The sequence below is a fragment of the Prunus mume genome, linkage group LG5 (genome assembly GCF_029339155.1).
Source record: "Prunus mume cultivar Tortuosa linkage group LG5, ASM2933915v1, whole genome shotgun sequence".
Lineage (NCBI taxonomy): Eukaryota > Viridiplantae > Streptophyta > Magnoliopsida > Rosales > Rosaceae > Prunus > Prunus mume.
The window spans coordinates 29,192,627-29,208,237 of NC_142702.1; the positions used below are offsets into that span (position 1 = coordinate 29,192,627).

At 38.3% G+C, this 15,611-nt stretch overlaps 2 protein-coding genes and 1 pseudogene across 3 annotated transcripts; 2 read left to right on the forward strand and 1 right to left on the reverse strand.

The window, feature by feature from the left end:
- The first annotated feature begins 4,012 nt into the window (after window positions 1-4,012).
- Window positions 4,013-7,358, forward strand: LOC103333693 (S-type anion channel SLAH3-like). Of its 2 annotated transcripts, XM_089052546.1 has the most exons (6): window positions 4,057-4,153; window positions 4,825-4,933; window positions 5,106-5,555; window positions 5,694-6,471; window positions 6,598-6,625; window positions 6,725-7,358. In XM_089052546.1, exons 3-6 carry the CDS (start codon window positions 5,169-5,171, stop codon window positions 7,128-7,130), a joined length of 1,599 nt encoding a protein of 532 aa, XP_088908672.1. In that variant the 5' UTR covers window positions 4,057-4,153; window positions 4,825-4,933; window positions 5,106-5,168; the 3' UTR covers window positions 7,131-7,358. The 2 variants fall into 2 exon arrangements, with proteins under 2 accessions (XP_016650005.2, XP_088908672.1); XM_016794519.2 differs by having other exon boundaries at window positions 4,013-4,933.
- A 1,243-nt stretch (window positions 7,359-8,601) lies between these two features.
- Window positions 8,602-10,878, forward strand: LOC103333781 (S-type anion channel SLAH2-like; annotated as a pseudogene).
- A 2,928-nt stretch (window positions 10,879-13,806) lies between these two features.
- MAKR6 (membrane-associated kinase regulator) lies at window positions 13,807-15,176 on the reverse strand. Its single transcript, XM_008236585.3, has 2 exons — window positions 14,243-15,176; window positions 13,807-14,127 (listed from the first exon to the last, which is right to left on the reverse strand). Exons 1-2 carry the CDS (start codon window positions 14,958-14,960, stop codon window positions 14,120-14,122), a joined length of 726 nt encoding a protein of 241 aa, XP_008234807.1. The 5' UTR covers window positions 14,961-15,176; the 3' UTR covers window positions 13,807-14,119.
- Between the last annotated feature and the right edge of the window lie 435 nt (window positions 15,177-15,611).

Here is a 15,611-nt window from a genome sequence, read left to right on the forward strand (position 1 = left end):
GTAAAATGGTGAGGATACATTGAGTTAAAGTGGTGAACAAACATATTTCCTTAATTAAACCGGTTGAGTTTTATTTTTATTCAATCAAACTCATGTGAATATCTCCCAAGTGCAATGGCCAATGTGGTCTTTAAAAAAATGAAACAACACCAATCCATATGCATTGAAGAGATGAAGCAAACATGATTTTGTTTTGTTTTGTTTCTTTTTAAAATTATACTCATGTTAGTAAATGTGCATATAAATGCATCATAGGAGAAATAGTAGCCAACATAATCTAGTCAAGTGAAAATAGAGCTTGACTTGCAAATTAATCGTCCCATCTAGGTTTCTCTTCCTGTGCTTGCCACCGGTGCCTTTTTTTGTCATGTTGATCGCTGTATCCCCCCAAAAGCCCTAGCTAGCTAGGTTTTCCCATTTCTCAAGGCTCGCTCTTTCATGCTATGTTTTTTTTATTTTAATTACACACAAGTTTCATTTGGGCCACAGCACCAGCCATGCAACCGCCTATTTGGGCCCTAAACGGGGTTTAGGCTATTAGTCCAAAGCTGAGAGTTCGGCCCTGAAGGGTTTACCCCATTGGTCCAGCCGCATCAACTCAGTTACTGGGTTTTTATGCGGATGACTCGTGTATATTCTGGGTGGTACCAACCTTCGACCAAAAGACCGCTAGGAGTTGGTGCAAGCGCACTTAACCACAAGGGCAGGTAGAAGGCCATTTGCCTCATATATTTTCTCATTTTGTTGCTTAGTATGTTTCCCTTTTCACTTTATTTTGTGTTACAGGGGAAGGAACTGCGATTGAAGCAACAATATGTCTGTCTCAGAATCCATACAAGACATAATTCAGAGGTTTAAAGAGGCTCACAGTAACTTTGATGAATTTCTAGAGAAGGTCCAAGTCGTAACATGATAATCACACAGTTGCAGTCTTGAGAGACAAAAAGTCTGAAATCTTGTTCGTGTAAAAATCTGGTTGTATGGAGTTGTTAGGACTCTGAAGTACTGATAAAGTGATGAGCATTTTCCTGGGTTGATTGGTTGATCGAAGAAAAGGGAAGGAAAGAAAGGATTTTGAGGAAATGGAGAGAGGAAATTCTCTAAAAAGGAAGAAACAAAGGATTCTGACTATTTCAAGACTTCAGATTGGTATATCCTTGTTTGTAGTTAGGCATAAAACCCAGTTTTCTTTGTAGTCTGAAAAAAGAAAAAGAAAAAGAAAATCGAATATATTTTCATGTACAGCCGAGCGGATATACTATTATGACATGTTTTTTTTGGTCGAAATACTATTATGACATTAAAAATAGTATAGCCGCGCGGATCAGTACGGCTATACTATTTTTAGGAAATATTAATACAACCGAGTATGGCCGGACGGCTATACTATTTTAAAAAAGAAATCAGGAACAACCGAGTATCGCCGGGCGGCTATACTATCTTTATTTTAAAAACAAAATACGTATAGCCGACCGGCTATATTATTTTCAATATCAGAAGCCTAGATTTTCACTGCCACTGCAAAAAAAAATTTCTTTCTTTCAAAAATATCAAAACAAGAAGAAAGAGTTTATAAAATCCGAGATACGGGAAAGAGCATACTCAGAGAGGGAGGAGACGAAAGGCGGTGAGGGTATCCTGGAAGATGAGCAATTGAAGATTCTTGGGAATTTTCTTGTAAGCGCCTCTGAGAATTAAGCTCAGCTCTTTACAGGCTAACGGGTACATGTGAATTCTTGGTAAAGACTCTTTCAAACCAAGTTTTTGGTATCTCTCTAATGGTTTTGACATGCCTTCTGTGATTCAGAGGCGCAGGGGAGAGAGTTCCTTCAGATATTCCAAATTTACAACAATTCTGATGGGCTGAGAAGCATAGTTGGGCTGTTTAGTACTTATGGGCTGCTGATTCGATTGGCCTACTCATTTGTCTTAAACAACCTCCTTATTGGCCTATTCATTTTTCTTAATACAAATTTATAAAAAAACCCAATTTTAGGCATGTATTTATAAAAAAAGCTATTATTTGAGCATAAAATCAACCCCAAAGTTAACTTTTTGGGTGTGTTTATAAATGGGTTTTGAGTGTGTGTAATGATGGGTTTTGAGTGTATTTATATGTTTAAATAGTATTTGAGTTTTTTTATAATTTCAACCCCCATTATGGGTGTTTTAGTGAAACTCCATTTTCTTAAATAGCCTCTGGGGCTTCACTTTCGACCACCTCTAATAATTCCTTTCGTCTTCGTCTTCGTCTTCCCCTTCTGATCCTATTTGGGTATCAGAGCTTGGTTCCGAGAATATGGGCAAAAACCCTCTTTCTCCACAAGAAATGGGTTCCCTAGAGTTGGAGCTACAACTCCACAAAGAAAAACTCAGGCTTCGCTTCAGGAGGTACAGAACTCAAACTCCATGGCCTCCGCACAAGCTCAATTCCAGCAAACGCTTCTGGAAGAAATCCGCCAACTTAGAGTTGGGTTTGAACAATCAAGAACAAAGGATGGGTCCTCCTCAATGCCATGGACAATGAACCTGAACTTCCCTGTGTTCCACGGAGGAAACGACAACCCAGTAGACTAGCTCTGCCTCGCGGAGCTTTACTTCAAGTACCTCAAGACTCCCGAGTTGAAGAAAGTGGAGATTGCGTCCCTTCACTTACAGGGGATGCGATTCCATGGATGTCAGGCTTGTAGGAGCCCTACCACAGCTTGTATTAATGGTCGCAGTTTGTGGTGAATTTTTGGAAGTTCTTTGGGCCTGGAGAGTGCATCGATAAGCAACCATAAGCAAACGGGATCAGTGAAAGAGTACACAAGAGAGTTCCTGAGGCTATACTGTATTGGAAGGGAAAAAAAAAAAAAAAAAAACAAGAGTAGCCGAACGGCTATAGTATTCATTATTATTGTTTTAAAACAGTACGGCTATACGATACTATGCATAAATAAAACTGAAAAATAGAGTATAGGAAAATAAAATAAAACTTGTATAGCCGACGGCTATACTATTCTTAAGAAACATTAATAAAAACCAAATATAGCCACCCGCTGGGCTGCTATACTATTTTTTCATCTTCTCCAAACCATTTTGAAGTGACGGTGGACTTCGAGACATTGATAAAACTTGCTCCCCCGCTTCATTTGCAATGGCTTTTGTTGCCAGCATTGTATTTCCAGTGCCAGGAGTACCAAAAAGCAATATGCCTCTACAAGGCTGAAGAAGCCCACCTTTGAAATGTTCTGGTCTTCGAAGTGGGAGCATGACCAACTCCTGAAGTGATTCTTTAATATCATCCAATGCACCAATGTCTGCAAATGTGACTCCAATCTCATTTGCAGGGATAACCTCTGGCCTTTTGCGCTTCTCAAATTCATTGTCAGGTCAGGCGCAACTTCCTGCATGAACACCATGAAAATTCCATAAGACAAGGAAGTCTGAAGAAAATAGGTGCTGACGACCAGGAGGATTTTATGTATCCTATTGAAGGACTTGAACTTACAACTTTTGGCGGAGGTGGATTCTCGCTGTCCTCCTTCACAGCATTACCAGATTTCTCTGCTTCACCTTTGTTTTCAGGTGCTGCAGTTTCAGTCCTTGGACCGACAGCCTCTTCCCCTTCAGTTTACTACAATTTAATAGAAATGATAAACCATTAAGACATCAGAATGTAAGAGTATTTCCATTTGATCCGCTTCTTGAAAAACATCAAGAGGTTAAAATCCGTATAGTCGCGCGGCTATACTATGTTGTACTATGTTTAGCATCATTCATAAAACCGTGCGGCTATACGATTTTAAAAAAAATATCTAGTAAACGGAGTATAGCCGCGCGGCTATACATAGGGCGTCACGTGTCGAAATAAGTCTAGCCGCACGGCTATAGAATTTTTTAGAATCAAACCAAGTATAGCCGCACGGCTAGACTGTTTTCATTTTTTATTTTCAACAGAGTACAGCCGATCGGCTATACGATTTATTATTTATAAAAAAGTATAGCCACGGGGTTTCAGGTTTGCTTGTTGCTTCTTAATGCAGTTATTTATTGATTATTTATAATATATTTTGAATATGTATTCTATTGTTGTATCAAAAGATGATATGTTCTTGCAGAAACCGGCGACTTCAATGAGATGAAGATTTTCCATTACGCTATCATTGAGGTTTTTATAGATGCTGGGACAGTTTATCAACATATTATACAGTTTATCAACATATGCTCGAACTTTAGGATTTTGGATTATAATAATCATGCCTTAATTCATTTTAGCTGTATTCTCTTCTCCCCAACTTGAGAATTTCCCAGTATATTATTTATTTATCAGTCACCAAATTTGACTTAATACTAAATTAATGTTAGGGTTTAGGGTTGTCTGTGGGGACTCTCGCTTCTGCATTTTGCCTTCAATATTATCCCAGGGCAGTTGAAGATTGACGGTGTAATAAGATGCCCAAGTCCGATGGGTTATCAATTTATCAATATTTTTTTACATAAACAGATGAGTTTTATGTGAAATTTTATTTGTTAATTTGGTTGATTATCAGTAATCAAAGGTTATCACTCCTTTGTACACGGCCATGTCCCTTTAAATATAAATATATTTGAGAAGATTACCAATTGATGTACGTTTCTATTCATGTAGTTTTCAGCTTGGTTTGACTTATACTCATGATGAGTCATGCCATCTTTCATTATCCTATTTATTTGTTCAACAATGGACATAAAAAAGCTTGATATCATATTCAGAGTTTCTGCTCCAAAGTTTTATGATGGCAAACAGCGAAAATCTAGATTCTGTGAAACTGAATTCCCTGAACTTCCATCTCTCATCAGATATATATCATCAAATGAAGTGGCTGGCTTTGATAATGTTGAGGAAAATAGATTTCTCAATGGCAGCTGTCAACCAAGTCACCTTCAACCTATCAGTCCATCAGCTGAAGTAAGTTCATCTTAAACTTTCATGCCTACTAAATACAAAAGAGGCAGTAGCACAGTTCACATGCTATAATTGCTTTCACAAATTTATTTCATTCTGCCAAACAAGGAGAAGAAAAAATAAATTTTATAATCGTTACGCATATAGTAACTTGTTTTATGCATTTTTCCACCAGGGAATTGAAGCGGCAGCTTTAGAATGCACATTTGATGGATCTGAACCCCCGATTCATCAAAAGATGCATTCTGTTTCTATTAGCATGCCATCATCACCAACCGGAATTCATTTACACAACAGCAAAAATATGATCTTCAGTGAAATTCCAAATTCCTCTGCCGCAACTGAAACTGCTGGCAGCAAACTGCCCAAAGCCGTAAAATTTCACTCTCAACCAATGCCAAAAAGCTCTGCACATCATCCAAGTATTGAAAGGTTGAAAGATAAGAGGTTTGATACTTTCAAAACATGGTCTGGGAAACTGGAAAGGCAGATAACACTACTCCGCAGAAAGACACCAAGGGAGACTGAACCAGAGAATGGTAATCTGCAAAATGCAGAAGTTGAACGTTTACCTGCAGACCGATACTTTGATGCATTGGAAGGGCCAGAGTTAGAAACCCTTAGGGTAATGTGTTATGTTCTTCTTCAGTATTTAAAAATGTTTATCTATTAAAAAAAGCACTTACAAATGTTCATCTATAAAAAAAAGCATTTACAAATGTTTGATATTGTTTTGTTTCTCAACTTTAATGTGATGAAACAGGATTCAGAGGAAATACTCCTTCCAGAAGACAAACAATGGCCATTTCTTCTCCGGTATCCTGTTTCTTCATTTAGCATCTGCCTCGGTGTTAGCAGCCAAGCTATTTTGTGGAAGACCCTTCCTACCTCTGCCTCCACGAAATTCCTCCACTTAAGCTTAATACCAAATCTAGTTCTGTGGTGCATTTCAGTTGCTCTTGTAGCTATTGTTGCTTGTATCTACCTTCTAAAAATGATCCTTTACTTTGAAGCAGTTCGCCGTGAGTATTACCACCCTGTTCGTGTCAACTTCTTCTTTTCCCCATGGATAGCCCTCTTGTTCTTAGCTCTTGGAGTGCCACCTTCATTTGCTAACAACCTGTATCCAGCTCTTTGGTACATCCTCATGACCCCAATCTTATGCCTTGAGCTTAAAATCTATGGACAGTGGATGTCAGGAGGCCAACGTAGGCTTTCAAAGGTAGCCAATCCTGTGAACCATCTCGCAATTGTTGGGAATTTTGTGGGGGCATTGCTAGGTGCGTCAATGGGACTAAAAGAAGGACCAGTATTCTTCTTTGATGTGGGGTTGGCTCACTACATGGTATTATTTGTAACTCTCTACCAGAGGCTTCCAACAAACGAGACTGTAATCCCAAAGGACCTCCATCCTGTATTCTTTCTGTTTGTTGCAGCGCCAAGTGTAGCTTCCATGGCATGGGGAAGAATCCAAGGCTCTTTCAATTACGGTTCACGAATTTTTTACTTCATTTCCTTGTTCCTTTATCTCTCACTGGCAAGTATAACCTGAATCAAGTCCCAATACTCTAGGACTACCAAGATAATATAGATTATTGATTCATTTATTTTATTAAGACTAGTATTCTTAACTTTTTATAATCCTTCTTCACTGCTTGTATAGGCAGTTCGGGTTAACTTTTTCAGAGGATTTAAGTAAGATATCACATCCATTAATTTCTCTACATAACCTGAAAATAATATTGCACATTTATACTTCAAATGCCTAACATTCACTGTCATCTGGATCTATAGGTTTTCTTTGACATGGTGGGCATATACATTCCCAATGACTGGTGCTGCCATTGCAACCATCAGGTACTCAAATGAGGTCACAAATGTGGTAACACAAACTCTGGCTGTCATACTCTCTCTCACCGCCACGATCGTAGTCACCATTCTTCTCATAACAACCATCTTGCATTGTTTTGTGATCCAAGACCTCTTCCCCAATGACATTGCAATTGCCATCAGTGACAGAAAGTTAAAACCAAACAGGACATGGTTACAACTTAGACACGGAAGCTCGAACTCAAAGGACATCGAAAAACTTTTGAAGTCAGTAACAAGTTCAGAAACCAAAGATTTAGAGGACATTGAAAAACTTTTGAAGTCAGTAACAAGTTCAGAAACCAAAGATTTAGAGGCCACCAAGCTCTGAGATTTTGAGTAACAACATGTAAATGATGTTATGCCACTACTCGAACATGGGAGGAACATAGGTTTAAACTTTCATAGTTCCAGTGAGCATGTGTAGAGTGAAACATCATATCTTGTGTAGTCCATTAAGAGTGCATTGTGAGAGAATGGTGCTGTTAATATTGTGTGTTATCCTAGTTAGATTTCCGGAACCACTTGAAGAAATAAACCGATCCCTGATCTTGCTTAATTAATTGCGTTCTTGGCTCTTGATAATGGTAATAAGTACTTAGCTTCCTCTATATGCACTTTCATCACATTTTGTAGGGTGTTGACACAAATTCCAATTGTCTGGACCTTTGTATAACTTTGGGATTAAAATTTGGGTTTAGTTATCAGATTTAGTGGCTCTTATTCAATAACCTGCTAAAACAACTTTGTTTAATTAACATGTTATTCATGCACTCAATAGCAAAGCGAACAATATGATGAGCCGAAACAAAACTATAACAATGCAAGGGATGAAAGCTATAGGAGGACACTGTTCATGGGCTGTTGACAAAAAGAGCTGCATCCCAAAACAGACTAAGGCTCTCTATTCCTGCATATGCTGACATCCATGATCTCCGGTGCTGCAATGGCTACATTCATTCCTTCATCTGCTCAAACAATAAAAAACAAACGGGCATTAACCATTGATTTTGAGCAACAATTTATATTTATATTTTTTCTTTTTTGCGGAATTTGCATTACATGTTTGACCAAGGTCTGTGGTTATGATGTTTTGTCATCTGTTGACTTCTGCAATTGTACATTGATTTTGTTGATTACCAATAATTGAGGTTAAGGTTATGAATACCTATTACCTAGTGCATGTCCATTTAGATATGTTAAGTAGATTACCAATGTATCTCCCCTCCTCCATTAAAGGATATATCCAATCTAAATTGCTCCACCACCAAAAAACTTTTGAAAATATCTTGACAATTTACACTAATGTAGTTCTCAGTGGTTTTCTATCACCAGTCGCGAATCTTGAAATGTTTTGTCGTCCTATTTATGTGTTCCACCAATTAACATAAAAAACTTTATATTATTACAATCAAACCACACCATGTGTCTGCTGTTTCGATTAGCAAAATTTGGTAAATACTTGACTTTGGCAGCTTCTGATGTACTTTATATTTTGTGCTCTAAATTTTTATGATGGAAAACAGCAAAAATCCGAATTCTGAAAAAGAGAATTCGTTTGAACTTCCATCTCTCATCAGGCGTGCATCATCAAATGAAGTGTCTGGCTTTGATAATGCTGAGGAGAAAAGATTTCTCAATGATAGGTATCAACCAAGTGCGCTTCAGCTTATCAGTCCATCAGCTCAAGTAAGTTTATCTTAAAGTTTCATGTGTATTAAACTAAAAAAGAGGCTGCAGCACATAACATTCCTAATGAAACTAAGTGTTTTCTATAATTCACAGAGAAAACTATAGTTTGCTTTGAGAAATTTATTTCGTTCTGCTCTATCTACTACAAGATGTGATTGCGTACTTTGATTTGTTCGTCGACCGCCAAAGAATGAGAAGAAAAACAAGGTTGTTAATGGTTATGCATTTTTTATGTCAGGGAATTGAGACAGATGCCTTAGAATGCACACTTGATGAATCTGAACCCCAAATTCATCAAAGTGTGCTTTCTGTTTCTATTAGCATGCCAACATCAGCAATCGAACTTCATTTGGAGGACAACAAAAGAATGCTCTTCAGTGGTGAAACAAGTTTCAACAATGGAATTCCAGCTTCCTCTGCCACACTTAAAAGTGCTAGCAGCAGCACACTGCCCAAAGGATTAAAGTTTCACCCTCAGCCAATGCCAAAAAGCTCTGCATTTGAAGAGGGAACTAAAACTGGACATTTCCCTGATCATCCAAGTATTGAAAGGTTGAAAGATAAGAGGTTTGATACTTTCAAAACATGGTCCCGGAAACTTGACAGGCAAATAACACTTCTCGGTGGAAAGACACCAGGGGAAACTGAATCAGAGAATGTAATTGTTCAAATTGAAGAAGTAGAACGTTTACCTGCAGACCGATACTTTGATGCATTAGAAGGGCCAGAGCTAGACCCCTTAGGGTAATCTGTCTTTCATGTTATGTTCTTTTTCAATACTTACAAAAGTAATATTGTCTTGTAAATGATTTTGGATTTTCATATGTGAAGTTTAGTATCAGTTTTTCCTCTTAACTTTTGATCAAACAGGCCTCAGAAGAAATACTGCTTCCAGCAGACAAGCAGTGGCCATTTCTTCACCGATATCCAGTTTCTTCATTTAGCATCTGCCTCGGTGTTAGCAGCCAAGCTATTTTGTGGAAAACCCTGTCTACCTCGGCCTCAATGAAATTTCTCCACTTGAGCTTAATGACGAATCTCGTACTTTGGTGCATTTCAGTTGCTCTGGTAGCTATTGTTGCTTTCATCTACCTTCTAAAAGTGAGCCTTTACTTTGAAGCAGTTCGTCGTGAGTATTACCATCCAATCCGTATGAACTTCTTCTTTGCTCCATGGATAGTCCTCTTGTTCTTAGCTCTTGGAGTACCACCTTCATTTGCTAACAACTTGCAACCAGCAATTTGGTACATCCTCATGACCCCAATTTTAGGCCTTGAGCTTAAAATCTATGGACAGTGGATGTCAGGAGGCCAGCGTAGGCTTTCAAAGGTGGCTAATCCCTTTAACCATCTCGCTATTGTTGGGAACTTTGTGGGGGCATTGCTTGGTGCATCAATGGGACTCAAAGAAGGACCACTGTTCTTTTTTGCTGTTGGTTTGGCGCACTACATAGTTTTATTCATAACGCTCTATCAGCGACTACCAACTAATGAGACTGTAATCCCAAAGGACCTCCATCCTGTGTTCTTTCTGTTTGTTGCAGCACCAAGCGTAGCTTCCATGGCATGGGCAAAAATCCAAGGCTCCTTTGATTACAGTTCACGGATTGCTTACTTCATTGCTTTGTTCCTTTATCTCTCACTGGCAGGTATAACCTGAACTAAGTTGCATTACTACTTAAGAACTGGCTTGGTGTTGATATCGCTAACTGTTCTTTTAACCTTTTTCCTGATTGCACAGGTAGTCCGGGTTAACTTTTTCCGAGGATTTAAGTACAATATCACTTTCATTTCTCTGAACTGAATCTACCGTTTGTAGTTTTGTACTTAAATATTTTTTTTCTGACATTCAGTTAGATTTGGTTCTATAGGTTTTCTATGGCATGGTGGGTATATACTTTTCCAATGACTGGTGCTGCCAGTGCAACCATCAGGTACTCAAATGAAGTCACAAATGTGGTAACACAAGCTCTGGCTGTTACACTCTCTCTCATTGCCACAATCACAGTCATTGCTCTTCTCATAACAACCATCTTGCATGGCTTAGTGCTCGGAAACCTCTTCCCCAATGACATTGCAATTGCCATCAGTGACAGAAAGCCAAACCCACAGACACAGAAGAAGTGGTTCCACCTACATGGAAGCTCGGAAGCCAAAGACATTGAAAATTTCTTGAAGTCAGAAGAAACAACCTCAGAAAACAAAGATTTAGAAACCGCCAAACCCTCAGACTTTGAGTAACAACAGCTTGTATGATATTATGTCCGCCACTTGGACATGGGAGGAACATGTATACAGAGTGCAACATCATACTAATTTTGTGTAGTGAATTAAAAAAGACAAATTTTCCTCATACTGCAACTGCTTATCGATCAATGTCAGCTCAGTCTACAGTGGCGGATCCATGAATTATTCGAACTTACTTTAAAAGCTTGATCGATACAATATTTTCTTTCTTGGCAAAGACTTGATCGTTATAATTAATACAATATTGTTTTTATAAAGACTTGGAGTTACATTATATGCGATGATCATGATGATCTTTTATTGCAGCAGGTTAGGTTTCCACTTTTTTTCCCCACGAAGACCAGGAGAAAATAAATGCACAACTTGGTCATTGTCATTCATTTTTTGGAGATGGCTGGCTATTAATTGGCAGGTGCCACTGCCATGCCATTGCGTGTCCACAGAAAACCATAGGACTTACCAACTTAATTTATGTAGAAACCTAGCTACAATTTCTAGTTTGCAACTGGTATAATGTTAAATTAAGGGGTCAAATGCACCTGATATTATATTTTCTTCATATGAAAAGCTTTTAATTTATGTCCACATTAGGCACCGTATGATACTTTTGTTCGTTCATAATCTGCTTACTTGTCAATCTAAATTTCTGAAAGCCTTATCCCGCTTTGAGCGGGAGGTTCATGCATTCAATAACAAAGCAAATAATGTGATGCAGTGCAATGGGATGAATGAAAGCTACAGGTTTAGAGAATTCCATGAATATCAGTCAATCAATGGAAAAGGAGGAGAGTGTTCATGGGCTATTCACAAAAACAGCGGCATCCAAAACAGGGTATGTACGTAGGCCTTTCTGTTCTTGCAAATACTGACATCCGCAATTAGGATCTTCCCTCCCTGCTGTGATGGCTGCCTACATGGACAATCATTCCTTCTCTACTCAATCAAACAATCAAACCCAAATTGACTGGGACTTCTTGATTAGGACCCCCCGGGCCTTTCTCTTTGCAGAAAACAAGGTCTCGGCAAATACTTGGAACAAGTTATTTGCATATTATTCATTGAGCCAAGCAATATTGTGTGTAACAAGGATCATATGATCTTAATACTTCCGACATACGGCATATAACAAGTTTCTGGTCCCCCCGGCTCTTAATTACGAACTTATGATGTTTCCAAATCACCTCTCTCTCTCTTAATTGGGTTTTTGGGAGGTCATCAAACTCTTTATACTCTTAGTCATAATTATCAGTTTAGGTCTTCGGTTCCTTACTTGCGTAATATTGCTCAATTAGATATGTGTTATTTTTTCGTAGACGTAGGTTAGACAAGTTGGTCAGGATAGTGCCCACCCCTATGCACCCAAATTCGAGTTCCCCCCCTTTACACAAGTATAGGTCGTAAATATCAAATCGCATAAATGTTAATCCATATCCTCAACTTGCGACTCTAATGTAATCAAACAAACAGGTTGATGACAAGAGGAGTTATGAGTTTGAGCTTGTAGTGTGTCAAGCTAGTTGGTACAGTGACTAAGGACCAATAGGTGCGACAAGTAGCATGTATGGAGTTTTGGTCCCCCCAGAGGCTAGGAGGCCCTAGGGCCTATGGGGTGGGTCAGGAGGTGCTAGCTATAGCAACAAGAGGAAAACAAGATAATAAAGCTACTCAATGTCGTGCTTCTTTGGCCACCAAAGAGAAAATTCCAAAAACAAGGACATAAAAAGAAGTGGAAAGAAACAGAGAAGTAATGTCATCCAACTTTGGCATTTCTCTTAGGCACACTTTGTCTATGTCTCCCTGTCTTGCTTATTTGACATGTGACAAGCTTATGATCATCTCCTTTATCTTAGCCCTCACCGGCTAATATTAGGCCACACCGAAAATTGAGAGCTTCAACTTCAACTGATTGAAACAACAAATGGGCATGCATGTGCTTAAAAGGGGACCATTAATATGTTGTCCAATGTAGTCTCACATCAGAAATTTAATGAAATAAAATACAACATATTATGAGTGGTTCTACTACTAATAGTACCGAGACCCTTTGCTATGTAATTGGTTAAGCTCGGACAATGTAGTATTGGTTGCATTTGACATTTTTACTTCACTGTTTGATATATCAGAGCAGAAACTCAATAACCCAACTCATCAATCCTTTTGTGTTACTAACTCTGACAAGATTTTTAGTGCTTTGAGGATGAGGTGGATGTACTTGTTGGCTGTCTTTTTGGGGTCCCATACGTATGACTATGACGATCTCCAACATCACAATAATAATCAATTCAATCAAAGCATCAAAGTGAGCATTTTGGTCTGTTTATGAGCCAGCATCACTGCAATATATGAGCTCGCAAATCAGAAATGTATGCTTCAATATTGGTTTTTGGGCACAGAGGTAGCCCATGGATATGATTATGTAACAACCAATCCATATGGTTTGGTGTCAACTGTGAAGAGGGGTCTACCATATCACTGATTACCTCAAATGACACCAAAACTACATTCCATATGTCTTTCAACCTCAACAGAGAACAGACTATCTGTTATGCTACCCTTCTTTTTTCTTTTAGCTAATAATTCTTTGCCTCTATTGTACGTCTCTTCGCCATAATTATTTTGAAGCTTGGAAGCTTGTAAGAGCATCAAATATCAGATTCTCGACAGGAGCCAATGTATACATGGGAGAATTAAGTTCATTTGATGTCTTTCTTTTCACAACTGATACACATTTTTCTGTTGGTTTTTGTTGGAAAATCTAAAATATGAACATGCAAGGACCAGTTGTCATATAGCCAATCAATTATTCTCAAACTCTGTATTCGTTTAAAGATAATATTCTGCTTGCCGGTTTTGAAAAATGTCTACTGTGGCACGTAGAGCAAAGTTGAGAAAGGACTGACGAGGCAACAACTGGTTATGAATTTCATGTATACATCCTAACTAGAAAACATTACATAAGATGGATTTGACATGTCAAATGTCGAGTAATATCCCTTTGGTCCTGAAGGGTGTGGTGTGGTGGCCTGCTTCATTCTTTATATTTCAAACCATTTGAATGGAACTGTGCCATGAACAAAATTAATCTTAAATAATCCTGATTTAAATTAATATTACAGGAATAAGGAACTGGAAAGGAAGGGACTTTAAGAAAAATTAGGATGTCCCAATTTTCCCTAAGCTCGGAATCCACACAGATTCTAAGACAAAAATTAATTTACATTATCATCCAAGAAATATGTATTCAGAAGAGAGGAAGATGACAAAGAACAAGTGGCTGATGATCTTCTGGACTTATCTCTCATTTCCTCTCTTCCCATGTGAATTCTTCTTCCTCTCCCTTTCTTCTTCTGTTCACTGCTCTGTACCACATCCCTCAATCCATTTAATTTCCTGAAATTAATAAAAGCATATTAGCTAACTGGCTTCTTTTTTTCTCTTAAAAAAATATATTTAAAAAAAGATAGAGATGAGACTGATCCAAAGTGATGAAGACAAGCAAGCATACCTATGGATCTTTTGCAATGGAGAACTGCCTCATAAATTGAGCTCTCGGAATCACAAGACCTCCGCCAATCATCGGCAGAATAGGCTACACTTATTCTGGGAGATTGACTAGTTTCTGATGAATGCACCCTGCAGTTCTTCACTGAATGGCTCCTTTTATCAGCACTAAATCCAGCTTTAGGATTTGCTTTGTGATGATGATGATGATGATGATCACCTCTAATCTTTTTGTACAACGGCCTAAGAAAATTCAAGTACTTCTCCAATATTCGTCTCGACAATCTTCTACACCTTCTCAATGAATTAGAGGAGTCTCTAGAATTATCTGTTGGATCAACATCTCTTGCTGAATGTGATGAAGAGGCTGCAAAATTTGCACTAGTGGACTTTGAGGCCTCATGATCATATGCCTCCATGTTCTTCAATGAGTCAACAGAAAGCGGCAAAAGGTAGCCATTGGAAATGAGCTCATCAGCATGAACAAGAGTGGTGAGAGGAGATTGGGAGACAGCAGGGAAGTCAAATTTGAAATCCTGCTGGGAATTCATAAAGAATCTCTTAGAGGGTGACATTGTTGGGTCCATCTCGATGAAGGAAGATTCATCGGACGCATCGAGTGAGGTTCTGAGAGAATTATCAAGGCTTTCCAAAGAAGGTTTCAGGTTCACTAACCAACTGTATGAAAAGCTTTCAATGGAAAGAGGCTGAGATGCTTCCATGGCTTCCACCTTGTTATTGAATTGAGGCCAAGCTAGCAGTATGAGGAAGATATGAATATGTAAAGTGGGGGAAATTGCTATTTGCTAGAAATCAGGCCCCATATATATACCTTAATATCCTCTCTCTCTCTCCAACAGTTGTGTATGTGGTTGTCTGGCAAGAGACATTAAATTTTGATAATTTGGAAAAGAGTAAAAGGAGGAAAGAAACAGAGAAATGTGAGCCCCCACAAGCATCTATAATGTGTAACTGTTGCATCCATAGTTAACCCCACTTTGCCTTTTAATCATTGTTCTTCTTAAAGTTCACATAGAAGACTGTTTCCTTTTACATGTTTATTTTGCTTTCAATTAAATTAAAACAACTGCGAAACAGAACACAAACAGGTTCATGCATGCTGCATTAATTTAATTGCTAAGCCGGCCTTAGAAACTAAATCAAACTGAGTCACATATGCATTTGAACATCCTATAAGTAGAAAGTAACAATAAGAAATTAGTGTTTCGAACTTTAATGAAAGCAGATTCATATATATACATGCTCCATTATTTATCAAGCCAACTGAGCCACCTTTCCTTTCCTTTCCTATCCCCAAAAAAAAAAAAAAACTGAGCCAAAATTAGAAAAAGACTACGTGCCGTGCCGTCTTA